Here is a 20,845-nt window from a genome sequence, read left to right as displayed (position 1 = left end):
TTACACTAAAAATGGAAAAATAATAAAAATTTTAATAAAAAAAATACAACCGACTTCAAAACCTAAAAACGTACCCACTAAACTAAAAAGCGAAAAATAACATCATAATATGTTCTACTTGCTGATCAGTATGAAGGCGGTGCTAAGCCGGTGATGTATTAATTCAAGCCATGTGAGAATATCTTATAAATTTAGATTTTGCAGCCAGTGTTGTTTAATGTGGTCCTGTCAAAAATGGCTTAAATTAAGACAACACTGGCTAAGCACCGCCTTCATACTGATCAGCAAGTAGAACATATTATGATGTTATTTTTCGCTTTTTAGTTTAGTGGGTACGTTTTTAGGTTTTGAAGTCGGTTGTATTTTTTTTATTAAAATTTTTATTTATTCCATTTCTCTCTCTCTCTCTACAGTCGGCTGAGCCTCATCACTGAGGATCGTGACCACTTTAGCAAGTCATCTGTCGATAGACAATGCTTTGCTATCGAGTACAGTATCTGGCCATTTAAACGGCACGGTAAAACTACTAATATACACACGTAATAATATTTTATTTATATAAAAATAAAAAACAAATGAATGGCCCAAAAAATGTTTTTGGTGTATGTAAAAAACAAAATTTATCTTTGCCCGGAGCAGCGATATTAAAAGTTGCGCAATGTTGGTCGACCCCCCATTAGCTGGACCGAAGACATCAAGCGGGTTGCAGGGAGGTTGATGCTGGCGGCTCGAGACCATTTTGTTCACTGACACACGAGTGGTGCGGCGTCGCAACGTTGTTATGTTTCAGCGGCGTCGTAGCAGAGTTGGAGAGTCTGTAAATCCTTGTGACGCATAAACAAATGAGTGGTGCCGCTCCGATGTCCCAACGCATTCACCCCTCCCCTGCCCGCCTCGTCTCGGTGGTTGCAAGTACGGTGCGGCGCCGGAGCGCACATGCCACGGTGTGATATGCCACAGATATTTCTATGTAGAACGACGCAGCGACACCACTCCGGCGCCGCACCGTCGCCGCAACGCAACGTGTGCCCCCGCTCTTACTTATAGTAAAGAAAGAAAGAAGGAAAAAAATAAATTTATTCAAAGGAAAGAAAGAAAGAAGGAAAAAAATAAATTTATTCAAATCTAAAAGTTACAGACAGTCAGTACCCAATCCTTATGACAGCATGTCCGTCTGTGAATGTGTTGGCTGACAAAGCCAGCCTTCCTAAAATGAGGAAAGTATGGCTACCGCAGACTTTCCTTCTATAAGGAATGAGTGAACGTAATTTGGCGAACATTAAGCAGATTAATATTGTTAATGGAGTTCGGTGTTGCCGAGGTGAACGAATTGTTCTCAGGGGAACGGTGAGTGAATGTATAGGACAAAATACGGAATTTTATCGCGAACGAACGTAAATTTTTTTGGTCAAAAAATAAATTACGTTGTACCTTTTTTGAATGTGATGAATCATTCAATTAAATATGCTTTTGTTTGCTTATAAATATAATTCAGCGCATGTTTTTTATTGGTGTTTACAGCGTGGTCGGAAAAATTACATCCCCATCGTATTAGGGGTTAAAGTATGAAATTTCCGATTTGTACTGAAAATCTAAATTGTTTATTTTTTAATTTTTAACAAATTTATTATTACGGGAAACAAGAAACTCCGATAGCATCATTCGGAGAATTTAGTGTAGAAACCGAAAGGGGTGTGAATTTTCATCCTACTCCTGACAAGTTAGCCCGCTTTCATCTTAGATTGCATCATCACTTACCATCAGGTGAGATTGTAGTCAAGGGCTAACTTGTAATAAAAAAATAAAAAAAACAGCAGCATGCACATTATAGATGCCTCAACGCACTGCATACCCAGAGGAATTTGATATCCATGGATTTTTCATATTGTACAATTTGTACGCTCAGTACTTGGTTAAAAACCCTGTGCGTCTGTGTACAGATTACTTTATGGTTTATTAATGGTTGCCTGGTAAAGATCGCTACTAAGCGATTTAAGCACCTTTTGTAGTCTACTTCTTATTATGTTTCTATTTCGCTTGTATTTTAATTGTGGTGTACAAATAAAGAGTAATCTATAATATGAAAATGAATCGCAAAATGCGTTGGTAAGCGCATAATAATAACTCAACAACGCCTGGACCTATTTGGCCAATTCTTTTTTTTAAATGTTCGTTGAAGTTCTAGGATGGTTTTTACGGCGAGAAAAATTTAAAAAGACCAGAAAAAAAAATATACTCCCATACAAACGATTCGTAATAATTGGAATTTTAATATGTATAGGGTAGGGGTAGGTTAGGAGTAGGGTAGGGGTAGGGTAGGTGTAGAGTAGGTGTAGGGTTGGAGTAGGGTAGGTAAGGGTATGGAAGAAGTGCACAAAAGTCAAAGCGAAGCTTGACCGGGTCCGCTTGTAAATAAATAAAAAGTACTCATACCCTAAAATATAAAAATACAAACACCATTCAAGCATGATTCTCCTCTAGTTTATTTCAAAAATATCTTAGCTCAATGTTATGTTAGAAGTACGGATCCTATTACGAACTTCAATCACAATATAGCATCTATGTTTACGATCTCCGTCATACGTAAAGTCATATTACGAAAATATCTTACGATAAATGGAAGGCAAGTGCATCGGAACTCCGGTGGGATGCTACCCCGACATAATTCTCGAACTACCACTTAGTACGTTGCAAGCTCGCAAGGTTACATAGTTCTCTAGTATCGAGGTACTACGGCTTTTTCTTCTCTATTTTACATCGAGTGAGCGTTTAAGTGCGATCTTAGTGACGATGCATAATTACTGAGCGATTTTTTGAGCTTACTCCATTTTTATAGGTTCACTAGCAGATGCCCGCGACTTCGTCCGCGTGAAATTCGATGTACATTTTCGAACCCTTCGCCCCTTCTATTTACATTTTCGATTTTTTTATATATGAAAAATACAAAATCATAACCCCTATACAATAAAGTGCGCGTTTTTTTTGCTTGGGTAAAATGCCCAGCCGTAACCTAGGTCGGTGGTCCCATCATAAGCCCCCGGCCGAAGTTTTTTGTGCATCGGTAAAATGCCCAGCCGTAGCCACGATCAGAGGCCACATCACAAACACCCGGCCGAAGGCCGCGCTTCTTTTTTGCTTGGGTAAAATACCCAGCCGTAGTCACGGTCGAAGGCTGTATCATAACCTCCCGGCCGGTCTATAATAAAGTGCGCGCGACCAGGAAAAAAGGAGGACTTTTCATACAAACTTTTAACCCCTATTTCACTGCCTTCAGATTTTATTTTCGTTATAAAAAGTATATTTTATCCTGCTCCGTATTATATTCTTATACCGTGCTAAGTTGCATTTGAATTCATTCAGTAGTTTCAGCGTGATGCCCGGTCAACAAAAAATACGGACAGACAGAGAGACAAGAAATCGAAATGAATATTTTGTATCGATTGTATAATGCCCTCTAATAAAAAATTTTAAAATATTATCTATGTACAGAATTTGACAGAAGATTAGCTATTGCGCCAAATTCGAACTATTTTTGTTTGTTGGCCGGCACTTTCATAAAGGCCCAAAATGAATGATCTCCTTTTAGGTCAATCTAATAAGTAGCCCTTGCCCTGAACTTTGCTTAATCTATTTGTGAAAACCGCATCAAAATCCGTTTAGCAGAACCAGAGAATAGCGCGAACATACAGACAGAAGGACAGACAGACAGACAGACAGACAGACAGACAGACAGACAGACAAGAAAATTAAAAAAAATATTTTTGTATTCTATTGCTCATTTCTAATCGCCCTAACTTGATTTTAGTTAAATTTGGGCAAAGTACAGACACTCGATTTCTACTCTTTTATTATAGTATAGATATAGATAGATAGAATAGATAGATAGATAGAAGATAGAAGATAGAAGATAGATAGAAGATAGATAGATAGATAGATAGATAGATAATAAAACTTGCATACCATTTTACGATAAAAAGCAGATGATGTGACTATTTAAACACAAAAAGAATTATCCAATTTGAACCTGAACTTTCAAGTAGTTCTTATGATTAGCTTGGCGCGTTCAACCAAATAAACAAACAAATTGGTCAGTTGAGTATAGAATATGTGCCTCAATATCGATTTTACACAGTTTTAGTGAAAAACTCGTTTCTCCAAATAACGCCTGTGTATCAATTTGAGCAATCCGGTTTTTTCAAGATAACTTTTTTTCTATCTGTCAGATCTTAATGAAACAAAGCCTATATGTTGCCCTGAACTTTGCTTAATATATTTGTGAAAACCACATCAAAATCCGTTCAGTGGAACCAGAGTATAGCGCGAACATACAGACAGAAGGACAGACAGACAAGAAAATTAAAAAAAATATTTTTGTATTCTATTGCTCATTTCTAATCGCCCTAACTTGATTTTAGTTAAATTTGGGCAAAGTACAGACACTCGATTTCTACTCTTTTATTATAGTATAGAAGATAGATAGATAGATAGATAGATAGATAGAAGATAGAAGATAGATAGATAGATAAGATAGATAGATTAGGATTGGTTATTCAAACGTAGCCAAAAATATACTAACGTTATCAAATGCGGTCTTAAGGAACGACTTATAGTTATAAAGGTTATAAGCACACGTATTGTTTCGGAAAGGGATAGGTATCGTATCACCTCGCTGTAAATTAGGCGTCGCCTCGGCGTCGCCTCGGCAACGGCTAAGTGACGCGCTTACGTCTCTTCGTATGGTCCGAGAGCTAGTGGACATTTTTGGGTCATGTATGTATATATATTATTGTATCGCCTAAGGGGAAATTTTCAGTTGCAGTCTTTTTCAGTTTCAGTTGCGTTGGAAATGTATGTATGCGCTGTAGTAATGGCACTTTTTGTGATTGTTTTTGTCCGAGAAAGTACTATAGCAATACAAATACAATCATGCAGTTTGATGCGCATTTTGCCCGTAAATGATTACATGCTTATCATGAGTCCTAGGCAATACCTAAGTGAGGTGAGCGGGAGGAGAAATATTGTAGGACATGTTCTTAAAGTGCTATGTACTCGTATGTTCATGTTATTGACGATGGTTTCCACTTAATATCAAATAGGCCATTTGCGCGTTTCCTGAACTAGTAATGTAATTAAGTTCTTGGTACATTCCTGTTCCTTACGGTGTAGGTTAAGAGTACATGTTAGAAACTAAATAATTTGAACTATCAATTAATGCAGGTAAATCACAGGATCTTTGAAATGAATTTGAAGAACTTCGTACTTAAATAAAAGCTGAGCTGTGAATCAAAGTCAAAGCCAAAATCATAATTCATAAATAGGCTTAGTATACAAGCACTTTTGAAACGTCAGCTTATATCATGGTAATATGGTGATAAGTAAAGGCGAAAACTTAAATCAAAAAAAAAAACAAAAAATAATCGAAGACAGGAAGACTATTCTTCTAAAATCTATGGATTTCTTTTTATCATCAGTGCGATTTTTTTCTAATAATATATGCCATATTTTTAAATAATATGACCAATATTCCCAGTCGGGGAAAAGTGTTTTAGGAGTGGTTATGACAGTAGTCCAACAAGGCAGGGATCGAACTTTTCCCGTTGAGCTATTGAGGCTCTACATCTCATCCCGTCAACTTTAATGAAAATGCACTAGAGAACGTCACGTGAGTAGAGAGGCCAACGCACCTAACCTCAAAAATTCTAAAACTGTCATACTCTCAGTTCACTGCAACGCAATTTACTTAAAAACTTAAACTCGTAAACACAGAGTAAATGAACAGCAGAGAACTCCCCGTAGAAATGAACTCAGCGTCTGAAAGTTGTAACCAACACAACAGTCGTCGGGAATTACGACTCAATGACGTCACACGTCCCGCGAGACCTCTGTTGCACTTACTCTTCGTTTACCGCATCTTATGTTATTGAGGTGAAGTACTAATGTAACTTGAATGGCATAGTTTTACGGTTGCATTTGAATTTTGCACACAATGTGACAATTGTCTTCAAACAGTGCGTGTTGCCAGTGATGTCCTATGGTTCCGAGACTTGGTAGGCAACTGTAGGCCATAAATGAATAACCAGAGTCACTAAGATGGCGATAGTACGAGCTATGCTTGGAGTATCTCAGCGTAATCGAATCAGAAACAAGGAAATCCGCCCAAGAACTAAAATCACCAACATAGAACCAAATTATAGTCAAGTAAACCAAAGTAATTAGGTCACGTGATCAAGATCTGTCATTCCCAAACATTTTTCTAGTTTTCGAAACGTTTGCGATCGTAGAAAGAGAATCGACGTGCCACTTAGCTTCAGGGGCAGAGAACCCAGGTATAAAATTATATGGAGATGATAATATGATGTACATATGAGGATTTGGTTAATTAATTGGCATAATAAAAGCATGTTTCTTGAAGAAAAATATTTTTTTTATCACTCTTCTAGGGCAAAAAGTTCGCCGGTGTACCAAAGTGGCGAAGTAACATTTGAAGCTGTATAATTTCTTCGTTTATTTTTATTTTATTTTATTTAATAAGGACAACCAACAGCTGATACAATGTCACATGTCAATAATTTACATTAATATACTAAGTTATTGCCCAGCTAATTACAGGTTATCACAGCATTCACTAATTAAAATAACTTATGTCAAAACTACAGTTGTCAGCAATGAAATGTCAAAAAATATACAATGCAAATTAATATCTAAAAAAAAATGTCGGATTACAATAAATTAAAAGCCATTAAAATAAAAAATTTATATTTTTCTGTTACTAACAAACAATAAAACATACAAACAAACCAATCATAAGTCTTAAAAAATATCGTAAGACTCGGCACTCTTTGTATGCCCTGCGAAGCTTTGCTCTCGTTTCATGTGATGGTTCCATTTTATCTTACCATCAAGTGGTCCATCTGCTTGGTCCATCAATTATTACTATAACAATAAATCAGCTGTGTGTTTGTAGTAGTTGATATCTTTCTGATTACCTAGCATTGTTTTCTAGTGACGCAAAAAAATCATAACTTACTTTTCTTTGGCAAGCTAACAAAGAGAACAAACAGGCAGTTAGTATTTTCAGGAATATAATTTGTATAGTGTTCATTAATCTTTAAAATGAGGTTCTCGTAGAGAGCTGATAATGAAGCTGCAGGATTGTAAGCATGCTGTTATCTCTCAAAACGGTCACTCTCAGTCAGGAAATTATTCTATAATACGCCTTCCATTGCTCACGTTAAGCTAAGAAAATGATGAAAATATTTCAGTGTCTAAGGCTTCCGGCTTAACTTTGAAGATGAGATTCTCTCCGTGGCTGATGAAACTTTGCAGGGCTTCCTTAATTATATTACATAATTAAGTTTGAAAACAATACAAATATTAGGGGAAAACATCAACTGTGTGGACTTCGTTTTTTTTTTAAATATCTCAGTATTGGGTTCTAGTCCTGGTCGGGGTAAGAAATGTTTTTTTTTTGATTTCAAAAACGTTCAGCAACCCAGAGTTTGAAGATGACTGTCTTATACTCCCTGCTTCGAGACACGTTGTTTGTTCTCAGTCAACTTTACAGTGTATGCCTCGAATTCGTCTCTATCTTTCTTTGTCTAATACAGAGGTTCTCAAACTTTTTTTTTGTTATACAACTTTTAACTACATTTCTACCATTTTCCAGACCTTAACATAAATGTGAGGATTAATAATATAGTGCATTGCGGCTAAGTTCAATCTACAAATTAACAGTTTTCGAAAAGCAAAAGTGATATTTGATTAGTTCATCCATTATATTATTGTTCTGTGATGAGTGGGTCAATTGAAAAAGTGATTCCATCAAACTTTTTCACATATCCATTGTATTGCAATATCCCATCTCACAGGATATTGAGATTATTTATGTTTAGGTTGCCTGGAAGAGGTCACTATTATAGTATGCGCATTATCATCTGAGTCGTCCGGTCATAAAAGTCAAAAAAGATAGGAATGTGCAGCGCGCCTACCTGCGCACCCTAATTATCGATAAACGGCTACCTGCGCACGTGCTAATGATGAGTCAATAATGATTTGGACGATTCTGATTGGTCGGTTTCTAATGTAATTGCATTGCGTATTTTTTTTGCTATAAATGTGTTTACTGCAATTAAATAAATACATTCATGTGTTACTCGTTGCGCACTATGGATACTAATATATAATAAATTTGGCAGAAGACGAAGATTCTGATGATGAAGACTCAGATGAAGATTAATTTTATTTAGTTAATAATTATATAATATGAAATATGTATTATATTAAATCAAATATTGTTAATTTTTTTAATTTTGTGAACAAGATACGATAATAAACTTTACTTATCGATAATATGTCTTTCATTGTTACACCCTTCACTAGACGGCTCCATAAGACCCATAAGTGCAAGCGAGATAGATATAGAGAAATGATTTATGGCCCTAAGACTCAGTTGTTAATGCTATTAGTATAGTGATAAGGTCGACTTTTGCATATAAAATTGATGTGTTCTTTTGTTATTTTCTTTTTTGTGCAATAAAGTTATTATAAATACGATTTGTGAGCCCCCATTTTTTGTCGCGCCAACGTAGACCCTCATTGTTTCTCCTGTGAACCCCTGGACTACTTTGGGAAATAATGGTCTAAGACGATATTAAGATAAAGAAAAAAAGGGATGTATTCAAAATTCACACTTTCGAGTTATAAAACATTAGAAACAGAAAGAGCCACTGTTTCACAATGTATTAAGATTAATCCTAAAATGAGTTGAGGAACATTATAATACCACTTGTAAACAATAATTTTAATCTATACTTATAATAAATCTGTAAAAAGGTCAATTCTGTACATGAAATATATTTTCAAAATGTTGTTCGTTATAAAAACAAAAACTACTCGACGGATTTTAACAAAACTTCGTACAATTATTCTTCATACTCCTGGGCAGGTTATCGTATAATTTTAATCACGCTACGATCAATAGGAGCAGAGCAGTGAAGGGAAATGTTGAAAAAATGGGAGAAGTGCCGCCTTAATGGGTAAGGTAGGGGTAGGGGCAGTGTAGGGATAGTTGAACGTTTACATCGACTTTCACACGTACGAAGTCGCGGGCGTCCGCTAGTTATATAATAGAAGTCAAGAAGTATAGGCTTCACGCTTTGTGCTAGATACTAGATAATTTAAGTTCTCCAGGCGTATTCTCATCCAATTACGCCAGGAAGCAACCATCCAAGTTGACTCGATCCAAAAAGCTTTGAGGCTTGTATGAAAGATGTATTAGCGAACAATTTCCTTGCACAGATTAAACGTTGAGATGAGTTTCTTTGGAATGAAACGCAACAGGCATTTTGAGAGAACTCGAGTGGGTATGAGAAATTTCTTTGTCAATCGGTTTATGGTATTATATTTATTTTTTGGCTTTTGTCTGTGACCTAGATATTTTTGTTTGGTGAATTGAAAGGATGTGAAATTTTATTATTGGAGTATCATTGTTTTTTATACACTCCGTCCTTGACTTTGCTTAATACTAAGTAATAATAATACTTTGCTTAGTATTAAGCAAACAAGGTTCTGGGGAGATTTCCCATAAGTTTGGGGTTATATTCTCTACCGAAAATTAATTTAAAATGTTCAAGGAGCATGTGTTATTTTCGAGTTCTGCACAGAGGACGTTCGGTTATACCTAGAACCAAAAAGTGTTTATAATGAGCCGTGCCTTGTCATTAGTTCTATGACCGGTTTAAGAAGTTTTGACAACAAAACTTTCATAAACGCTTTAAGCATTTCAAAAATCCATGTAGTAACTAAGTAAAGAGTGATATTCCGCACTTGTTATCCGGTGTGAGGGTAAATCGAAATTCAATATCCGTTACTGGGAGTGCACTCCTCATAATGGCTGCGAGGATATTTGAAGACACCCGTTAAGGGTTTATGATCTCTAATATTGAAGCGCAGTTTGCGACGGCAACAACTATCGAAAGTTTCTGGGAAATATTCTTTCATTTTTAATATTTAAACTATTGTAAGTGGATTTATTTATTATAGAGCCGTGATAGTCCAGTGGATATGAACTCTGCTCCCGATTCGACGAGAGTCAAGGGTTAACTTGTAAAGAATTAAAAATATGAACAATATTCCTTTCCTATTAGTTTCAAAAGTGGCCTACTTGAAACTTTGGTGGTTTTCAAAAGTAGGAGGTTGCAAGCAGCATTAACTTCATTCATAAAATACCATACCTGCCTTGTATGGCTACCGAAGGCTCTCCTTCTGTAGGGTTAAGCATAAACGTTAATCAGAGAAATAGAAAAAAAGGCAGACTTACCGCCAAGGGGTAGAAACCGAAAGAGTTGTGGGATTTTTATCCTCCTCCAAGTTACCCCGCTTCCACCTTAGATTGCATCACCACTTACCATCAGGTGAGATTGTAGTCAATGGCTAACTTGTAAAGAATTGAAAAAGATGTGACTAATATTCTCCTTAATTTCCAATTAGTATTAAAGGTATTTGTAATCTAAGCTTACCTAAGAGCTTACTAAAAGTTTGCAAGGCCGATCCTTAACTTTATTCACAAAATACCATACTTACCCACCACCATACCATAGCTACCGAAGGCTTTGTACGGTTAAGATTAATCGTTAATAAGACAAATAGAACATGACAAAAACCCACTTCAACAAGATAAGCCAAGTGTAGCCGATATAATTATTTAACGACCAATTTAAGGGTTGTTTTTATATTCAAGCCTTGTCCTCCCCATTAAGATAACGGGGCAGCCATTAATACGGGCGGGGGAGGAGTGAATAAACCATTTTTAAAACGTCACAATTTGCGGGGTTAGGCGATATTGATGGCAGCGCTCTGACTGATGCGCAGGGTTATTGGCGAAAAGGGTTTTGGGAAATGATAAATCAATCGCGTCGGCATATGTCCGGTTTTTTATTCACAGCCTAACGAAGGACAGTATATTCTTGGTATAGGTATGAGTATAGTAAGGTGAGTTTTGAGATAAATTGACATTAAAGAAAACAAAATGAAAAGCCTTTTTACGTCTTCTTAATACTTCGTTATCAACCCTTATTGCACTGCTGAGCTCGAGTCTTCTCTCAGAATGAGAGGTGTTAGGCCAATAGTCCACCACTCTGGCCCAATGCGGATTAGCAGACTTCACGCACGCAAAGAGTGTTCTCTGGTATGCAGGTTTTCTCACGATGTTTTCCTTCACCGTTTGAGAACTTCACCTCCAACTTTTCAGTTGTCTGCATTTTAAGAAAGTACATATCACGTGTCTCAAACGGTGAAGAAAAACATCGTGAGGAAACCTATACCAGACCAAAGAATATCATACCATTACAGAGAATTTTCTTAATTCACTGCGTGTGTGAAGTCTGCCAATCGGCATTAGGCCAGCGTGGTGGACTAAGGTTTACTCTCATTCTGAGAGGAGACTCGAGTTCAGCAGTAGCTGAATATGGGTTGATAACGAAAGACTATTGTAAAATAAGAGTAATAAACTGGCCAAGAAAGAATTGATTTCAGATAGTAAATATATCTTTTTTGGGATTCAATAAGTTATTTTTATCAATCAAAAACGACTTTCATCTTCAGCTGAGTTCAGACTTAATGAATATTACAAATCGTTAGCAGTTTCGAGAAGTTTCCACTTTTCCGCGCTGGAAATGACCATTGTATTTTTTAATTCGCTTTTAAATTAGAACGAGCTTACCTTTTGTTACTTTATGAGACCTATTTGAAGATTTCTTTATGGCTATAAAACTGTTGTCTGTTTTTTAGATATTTGTTCATCATCATTATCATTAACAGCCAATGGACGTCCACTGCTGGACATAGGCCTCATGCAACAAAACGGTCTCGAGCCGCCAGCATCCAGCGGCTTCATGTAACCCATTCCCATTGCCACTTCAGCTTGCAGCGCTGAGCTATGTGGCATTGGTTCTGCTGCGGATCACTTCATTTCTGATTCGATCATTTTCCAAAAAATTCCAAGCATAGCATCGCTCCTTCACCCTCTGAGTGACTTTGAGTCTTTTTATGAAGGTCTCATAAAAAGGCCGTTCCAGAGATTAGCCTAGACAAATAGATATACAGACAGACAAATTTCTTAAAAAAGCTTGATTAAGTTTTAATGTCATACATAAGTTAACGCGTAACTACAATCATAATTTTTTAATTTCGATTTTATTGATGTCCGCTCTAGTGAATTCAAAAAACAATAAAATTACTTTATTTACTTAACTATTGTATGCATTTTACATTATGTAACGATTGTTTTTTGAAAATAGTTAAGCCACACTTTCGATTGTACACTTGATATATGTATAATTTAATGGTAATTTGTGGTTAACGGTGTTGGATACGAAGAACCAAAATACATAGCTTAACATTCTTGTGTAAAAATAGTCGTAATTCCGTTTGTTAACACCAGTTAAAAAAAATTTGTCTTGTAAATATCTATTAGCACATGAAAAAATACAGTTATTTTTACACTACAGACAGACACATCAATTTCATTTAGGTATAATTATGTGTATTGATTATTGATATAGAAAAAAATTAAATTGGAATCTCACTCAGGTTTTAGAAGTTTGAACAAACTCACTGAGATTTTATTGAGAAACTCAAATCGTTGAGTACAAGTCGCACTTCCCCTCCGACAAAATTAGGAGTCTCCGATCTCTGCGAAACGGATCTCAAACGAAATTGCTAATAATGTTCCTCCTTTGCTGCCTTTTGAGGAAAGAATTGTGCGGGGCATCAAGTTTCGAGATACCTAATCAGTTTTAAATCGATTTTTTTTAACCAACGGCAGCGAAAATCTTTCTATAAATTGTCTTTTGCATGTTAGAAGGTATCTATACTAATATAATAAAGCTGAAGAGTTTGTTTGAACACGCTAATCTCGGAAACTACTAGTCCGATTTGAAAAATTATTTCAGTGTTAGATAGTCCATTTATCGAGGGAGGCTATAGGCTACATATTATCCACGTATTCCTACGGTTGTAGGAACAAAGTTTAGAACTAATTAAATAAGAGAGTGAAGTGTTACATTTCTTTTTTTATTTGTGTCTAAATAAACATAGAAACAAAAGTTATCAGTGCCCAAGCTTTGACGCGTCCTTAAAATAAAAACATCACTAAAATCTCGTCCAATTATTGTCGTATCTGAGAAGTTTTACTTCAAAATAAACTAAATATGCCGGGTATCTATCTCCTTTGATATCTGCCTTAATAGCGATTGGAGGGAACTAATTTCATCCAGTTAAACCGATTAGTCACGGAACGAGGCGCGGCGTTTCGTTTTATGCCGGACAATTTAAAAGTTACGTAATAGAATCCTATCCAATCACTCCCAGTACCGTTATTCTGCTTGTTTCCCTCTTTTAAAAGAACCTTTTAACTCCTTTTTTGAGACAATCAAAGTAATTAGAGGGATTGATTGACTTTATAATTCTGTTACATTTTGTTTTCATTCTTAAATTATTATTTTTTAAATATTTATTATGCTTCTTAGCTTTATTATTTAGGCAGTAGCTGACGCCGCGCGGTTTCACTTGTGTGGTTCTCGTTCCCGTAGAAATACCGGGATAAAATATATCCTATAGCCGTCCTCGATAAATGGGCTATCTGACACTGAAATAATTTTTCAAATCGGACTAGTAGTTCCTGAGATTAGTGCGTTCAATCAATCAATCAAACAAACAAACTCTTCAGCTTTATAATATTAGTATAGATTTATACTTTACAAGGGTGTTGTCACAGTTTAGGGCAGTTTCATTTTTTTTCGAAAGTGGTCCAGGTAGACCCGACTCGAGAGGGTTCTGTTCGTATGTTGACGTAACAAAAAATAGAGGTCCACGATTTACGAATTGTGGACCCTCATTTTTTGGGGTCCACAAAAAAACTTGATTTCATAGTAAATATTGGCATGACTTCCTTGTGCAGATATAAAATGTTAGCAATTTTTAATATTGGTCCTATTAAGTCATAAATAGGACCAATATTTAAAATTGCTAACAATACGAGTACGAGAGGTAGGTCCTACTTCTCATCAAAAAAATCGAAGCAGTCCGCCTTAACAGTACTTACAAACTTTCAATTTTCGAGAATAATATAGCAAAACTATATTTTTATATACGTATAGTATATTTGCATCGAAATTTAATATACGAATAAAAGTTTTATACATTTCGCCGTGTTTCCATAAAAATAATATAAAAATGAATTTCGTCGAAAAATCTTAAACTTCGTGCATAATACCGAACTTTAACGCCCCAAGTCCACTCAAAATCTCCTCTAATACTGCAGCCAGTGACCATAAAGCCTTAACGGGTGTCTCCCGATATCCTCTGAGGCCATTATGACGACTGCACTTTGTAGAATGGTTATTGAATTTCGATTTACCCTCGCAAGTACTTACAAGTGCGAAATATCAATGTACAATAGTCATGTTTCATTTTACTATTGCTGTATTCCTTTATATCGTCTAGAAAATGGTTAGGAAAATTCTGAGACGACTTTTCTGACATTTTTTGACGACCTATGCCTGGCGCAGTGGAAATATCTATACTAATATTATAAATGTCTGTCTGTGTTACCTTTTCTGGGGTGTTTTCCATTAGTGAGTCGGGGCTGACACATACTTTAAAAAAAACAGTTTAGTTTAGGTGTGTTAGCGAAACAAACAAATCAATAAACTAACTTCATATTTTTTATTCTCAAACTAATTATAAGGAATAGTATCGCACCTAAATTCACGAACAATGTCAATTGTCTGTCAATTAGGTATTTAACTTATATTTAGTATAAGTTGTTAGAAGTTGTTGATGGTTGGTTTTTACACCATTCAACTACCTACACTAAAAAGATATTTTATTTAGCTTTTTAACCGATAAACAAGAATACAACTATGAAATATCGATTCTATAGACAGTTTTTATAATCGCATTAGATCGTTGATCATATAAAGAAAAGTAACGTCGAGACAGATCCTTATGTAATTAGTCTGAGCTTTTATCGTAAGATCAACCATTGCAGAATCTCTTCAAAACTGAATTATAATGATGAGTGTTCCGGAAAAATACGTGCAAATATTCGTGGTACAGTTTGTCCGGAAATCGTTGGAGGGCCGTAATTACCTGGGAAACGGAAATTAAAACCCGGTACCGGAAGTATGAATGGAGCTGGAAGCAACGCCGGAAGGTGCCGCGAACTGACCGAGTGTTGTATGAGAGGATGGAGTGTGAAATATACCTTGTTTTTATTGTCCCTCCATTCGGTTGGCTTAGTAAATTATTATCAACTCAGCATCAGCACAGTAGATATATTACAAGCAGTAGTTGGACTTCATACTAAAGGTCGAAACGCGAGCTATACCTACGCAGCTCGTACGTGAGGTGATCGTGGGGTGAAGACCGTTGCGACTGTGCCGCGGTGACGAACGCAGTGTATTGGATTTTTTAATTATGACGACTAGGAAAAAAGTTATTATTTTTATAAAGTTTGATTAATATTTTGTATTCTAAAGGCATAATTTAATAAATATATATATAAATAAATGCTTAAATGATAAAATTGTGTAAACAGGTAAATGACGTAAACGTTAATATAATATTATTAAATAATTATTTATTAACTTCTTCATTTAGGTTGTTTTCTTTGATTATTATGTAATACATAGATTTAAATCTTATGACATGTATGTTTTGTATACCTGTATTTTAAGGTAATAAAGAAGTTACGTAAAGAAGTTGTTTGAATTTAACAACATTATTGTGTTGCTCATACTTTAATGTATTTGAAATAAAAAAGTAAAGAGCCAGCTGATATCAATATACCTATCCAGATTTTTTTATTAAACTACTAGCGAACCCGGTCAATCTCAATTTGTTTTTTGTAGTTCCTTCCCTACATGCCAAGTCAGGGTCAATTTTTTATCGTCTATTCTATAGTGTGGGGGTATCGTTATCGGTATTTTTGTACATTACATAAGGGGTTAAAGTGCTAACATAATCTACGGAACCCTACACTGCGCGTGGCCCGACACGCACTTGACCGATTTTTTATTATTTGGTCACCTAGTGTGGTGGTAATAGATAGATGGCATCACCAAAATAAATATATGAAGGTCCTTCAAGATCATTGATTAGTATCAGCCTTATTTAAATCTACCAATCAAAAAACAACACGCATTTTATTGATCACTTCCTATTTTACTACAATTTACAAAGTATTTTATTTGTTTATTTAAAAAAAAGTATATTTACAATCACATAACTAAATGGAAACACAAAGTTGGCAAATGTAATTAAAATGCTGGAGGCAGGCAGCCCTATCACATGTTTACGGAGCGCGCGGCTGTAGGTATTTATTTCAAAAATATGGCCGAGTTATTATACTGCTTGTAATATATCTACTGTGGCATCAGCCTTAAACAATCAATTATTATTATTCTCACGATCTTGCAGCGTTAACGGCTAGTACTGATCGTGTGTTTGTGGCTGCGTGCATGATGGTTCGACTTGAGGTAAAACATGTATTTTAAACGTCTGCGCTGCTGTTTCCGCTTCAAACTCTTGATAATAATTGACGGTCAATGGCTGACAAATAGAAATATGTATTAAAGGTACTGTTACACATGCTCTAAAATAGCATGCTAAAACGTGCTATTAAGTATGCTCCGTACGAGCATGGTTATCATCAGTATACATTTGCTAGCAATAAGCATGCTAGCAAATGTAAACTTTAAGTATGCTCCTTAATAAGCATGCCGACCCTATAGGTCGATCAGGAAACGGTAAAGTATCTGAATTATTTTCTTGTTTCGTCCTTTTTAAACTTTATTTTTATAATATAAAGTATGGCAGTATATATATAAAGATTAACAAAATAGCTTTTAAGCCACATGATTCGTTCCAATCACTTTACCCGTACGTCCGGAAACTGGCCCAATTTTCTCCGTAATCCGGAACTATGATTGCTATATTGTTACTCCGGACACGTTTTTACGGTCGACAGATAAACGAGGCTCATTTTTGAGACGCCGATACAAATAACGCCCGGCGGGCAGTCAATTTCAAAATAATTTCGTAGGATTAATTCCTCACTTCGGCGGCTTTTCGTTTTATCTTGTACTTGCGCTATATAACAAAGGAAAACAATGTCAGTGCCGCCTTTTATTGGTAAATACATTTTATATATGTTCAAGGAAATGTAATATTGTCTTGTTCAGTGGAAAACTTTGTTTAGGACGCCCTGGGTTCGATCCCCGGCTGGGCCGATTGAGGTTTTCTTAATAGGCATTTTTCTAGTTTTCGAAGCGTTATCGATTGTAGAAAGAAAATCGACGTGCTACTTGGCTAGGGGGCCAGGACATTCGCGATTGGGGACATCATATTTTGTCATGTTATGCCAAGGAAAATAAATATGTGTGTTGCTGGTCTGGAGAGTCACAGCCTGCAACCTTCCAAAGCTCACAAGTTAAGCCCTCCTTCGAACGAGAGTTTTTTTAACGGACGTTAAAAAAATGTTCAAATATAGTATGAAGTTAAATGAAGGGTTTCAAAGCCCAAAACTGTAAAAATGTCGTTTTTAAAAACGCTGTCGTGTGAACATATCATTTGTTGTGTTTCAACGCTTATCCGTTAAAAAAAATCTCGTGCGAGTGAAGGCTAAGCGATTGCAAACACGAGTGGGGCGAGTCAGTGTGGATTGAATTATCTAAATAGAAAATCGCATTCCAATTAAAATAACTAATGACATCCGGAATCGGAAATTAGGCCAATCCGCTCCGTATTCCGGAACGCAAGCGCATTGTTATTCCGGACACGTTTTTACGGTCTACAGATAACCGCTCATTTCTGAGACGCCGATATAAATAGCACCCGCTGGGCGAATAAATTTTAAAACCATTTCGGTGGATTAAACCGCGGTCCCAGTCGGAGTGTGGATTTATCTCGCCGCTGGATGCTGGGAGGCACTTAAGCGCTCTTAATTTTTGAACTACATCTAACGGCTTCAACGTATATGGGAGAGTTAGATGTTTTTTAAGCATTCATGTACATATACTACTTATACTAAAACACAGGTAGTTTTAATGTTAATAGTATGGTTAGATAAGGCCCTGTCAGGGCATTGCTGGGTTATACTAAGTTTAAATTAAATTGATTGGAAATTTTATTATAACTGAGATCTAGGTAATTGTATTTAGTTGTCAATATTACAATAATGTCAAGAGGATAAATTATCATTGTTAATCCAGCAGAACAATAACGTCAGGAGAATAAAGTATTAATTAAGATGTCAAACAATTATGTCAAGAGAAATTTAATTTAATATTATAAAATTAATAATAAGTATCAGGAACGTCGAACTATTGAGGTCTATTAAGGAATTCATCAATGTCGTAGAAACACTTATCGATTAACCATTTTTTTATTTTATGTTGGAGTTCGGTACAATTTTACGTTTTTAACAAGTTTTTTTAACTATTTCATTCTGAAATTATTATCTTGTTGTAAAGAAAACTGTCTTTGCGCGTTTTACTTGATGCTGCGAGGCACTTAGGTGCTTATAATTTTTGAACTACATCTGACGGCTTCAATGTCTAAGGGAGAGTTAAATTTATGTTGGAGTTCGGTAGATTTTTACGTTCTTTAGCAAGTTTTTAGCTATTTTATTCCGAATCTATTTTCTTCTTTTAGCGATAAGACCATATATAATATTATAACAAAAGAGGCAGATATATTTTTGCCAGAAATTTTTAGTAAATAAATCTCAGCCTGCAGTAGAAGTGACTCTGAGTGTACGTAAAACCTTCGTTATGTATTATTATCATTATCATCTGGTATTGGTCGTTAAAGAATTCCACCAACCCGCATTGGAACACTGTGGTGGGTCGTACAATACTTGGCTTCATATACCTACTCTTACCTCTCCTACTCTTATGTAAGTAAGCCTTCTTTGTAGTGGGTCATCAAAAATAATAATGATTTTTTATTGTCTGCAGGTCGTGGAAGATTGGAAGTTCATGTCAATGGTTCTCGACCGGTTCTTCCTGTGGCTGTTCACCATCGCCTGCTTCGTGGGCACCTTTGGCATCATCTTCCAGTCTCCTTCTCTCTACGACACCAGGGTACCGGTGGACCAGCAGATATCTTCCATACCGATGAGGAAGAACAACTTCTTCTATCCAAAAGATATAGAAGTAATCGGTATAGTTTAAGAAGATCTTAAAAGTACACTCAATTTTTTATAGTTATTCTATTTAAGGATTTTTTTTTCTTTTTTTTTTTTTAATAATTTTGTTTGGATGTAAGACGAGCACTAATACTAACTAAGGTGAAACTATAACAGAAATGTATTGGTAAATTATTTAGGTTGATAGTTTATGATATGGCTAAAAGTTTGTCAGCCTAATATTAATTTCGTATATTACTTACAATAAGGGTTTCAGACTCTTATTCCCTATATATGATATAGGTTCCGTTTTTGTACTACGTACGTTTGGAACCCTGGAAATAGTAAAAGTTCATTTAAAAAAAGTTATAAATTTCATATTTTATCTATTTTTTCCAAACGCTAAAATCACTGTCCTCAATTTCGTGACGTCATAGTATTAGTAAACATACACACGTCAAACTAAAGGATGTGTTTTTTTTTGCTCTAAAACGATCCAAATACTTTGTCTCACAGTTTTCCTGGAGACTCGTTATACAGAGACTAGCTGACACCGCGCGGTTTCACCCTCGTGGTTCCCGTTCCCGTAGAAATACGGGGATAAAATAGCCTATAGCCTTCCTCGATAAATGAGTTATCTAACACTGAAATAATTTTTCAAATCGGACCATTTGTTCCTGAGATTAGCACGTTCAATCAAACAAACAAACAAACTCTTCAGCTTTATAATATTAGTATAGATAAAGTCGATACAGAGATGGTAATAACTATACTTTCGGTGTAAATATTATTATCGGGGGTAATTTGAAATAATTATTTCTGTATATTTCTTATGATTGTCTTTAGTTAATTATGATGGCTGTGAAGTAACAACATATTATATGTAACAGTTAAGTATATGTTTAATATAATGAAGTTTATATTAATGTTTATAATATACTAGTACTGAAATGAAGAAAAAAAAAATAATATTAAATAATAAGTTTTGTCGTACTGATACGTACATCCAATGATTTAGCGTCTCGGTACGATGACGCATAAAACTAGTCTTGGGTAAGGGTTTAGACGGTAGTCCTCACACGTTATAGCGTGTCAGACTGCATTAGTCACTTACCATCAGGTGAGAGCGCTTATCAGTCACAACTTATCTATCGGAAATACTAATACACTGTTTCTGCGATAGCCTATAAATAAGTACGTATTGATAATAACTGTTTAGATCTAATAATATATGCCTAAGTATTTACATAATACTATAAAATTGTCTTATGATAAATTAATAAAACTGAATTAATAATTAGATATGTTTTTTTTCACTCCCAAAGATTAGTCATAAACCTAGGTAAGTTTAGTCTTGAACTACATATTCATTGAGTTATTTTGAACACGAGCGGAGGAGGTAAGTGTTAATCGATTTTCGGCAAGGGCATTCCTAACCCCTTCATCTGTATTTTGAGCCCTACTCCTGTATTCTGAGCCCTACAGCTGTATTCTTAACCCTACACCTGTAATCTGAGCCCTGTCCGGGGCTCTGCTTTTCTCTCTGCTACATGATAGACCCGGCATCCGCACGGTAAATCCATGGAATGCTAAGAAATTCATATGCATTTCAGATCATTAAAGTAAAATAAATTATAATACGAGTAACTCTTTGAA

The 20,845-nt window shown here is 35.6% G+C and overlaps 1 protein-coding gene across 3 annotated transcripts in view; it reads left to right on the top strand.

The window, feature by feature from the left end:
• The window catches only part of LOC112044681 (acetylcholine receptor subunit beta-like 2), a 78,194-nt gene extending 57,705 nt beyond the window's left edge, over positions 1–20,489 (top strand). For all 3 annotated transcript variants that reach the window (XM_052886455.1, XM_024080601.2, XM_024080600.2), the window contains one exon: positions 19,020–20,489. In XM_052886455.1, the coding sequence (XP_052742415.1) occupies positions 19,020–19,235 (216 nt within the window). In that variant the 3' untranslated portion in view covers positions 19,236–20,489. The remainder of the gene's footprint in view (positions 1–19,019) is intronic.
• The last annotated feature ends 356 nt before the right edge of the window (positions 20,490–20,845 follow it).

Source organism: Bicyclus anynana, chromosome 17 (assembly GCF_947172395.1).
Source record: "Bicyclus anynana chromosome 17, ilBicAnyn1.1, whole genome shotgun sequence".
Taxonomy (NCBI): Eukaryota; Metazoa; Arthropoda; class Insecta; order Lepidoptera; family Nymphalidae; genus Bicyclus; species Bicyclus anynana.
Note: the sequence above shows the minus strand (reverse complement) of the source record. Positions and strands in the feature narration are given on the sequence as shown.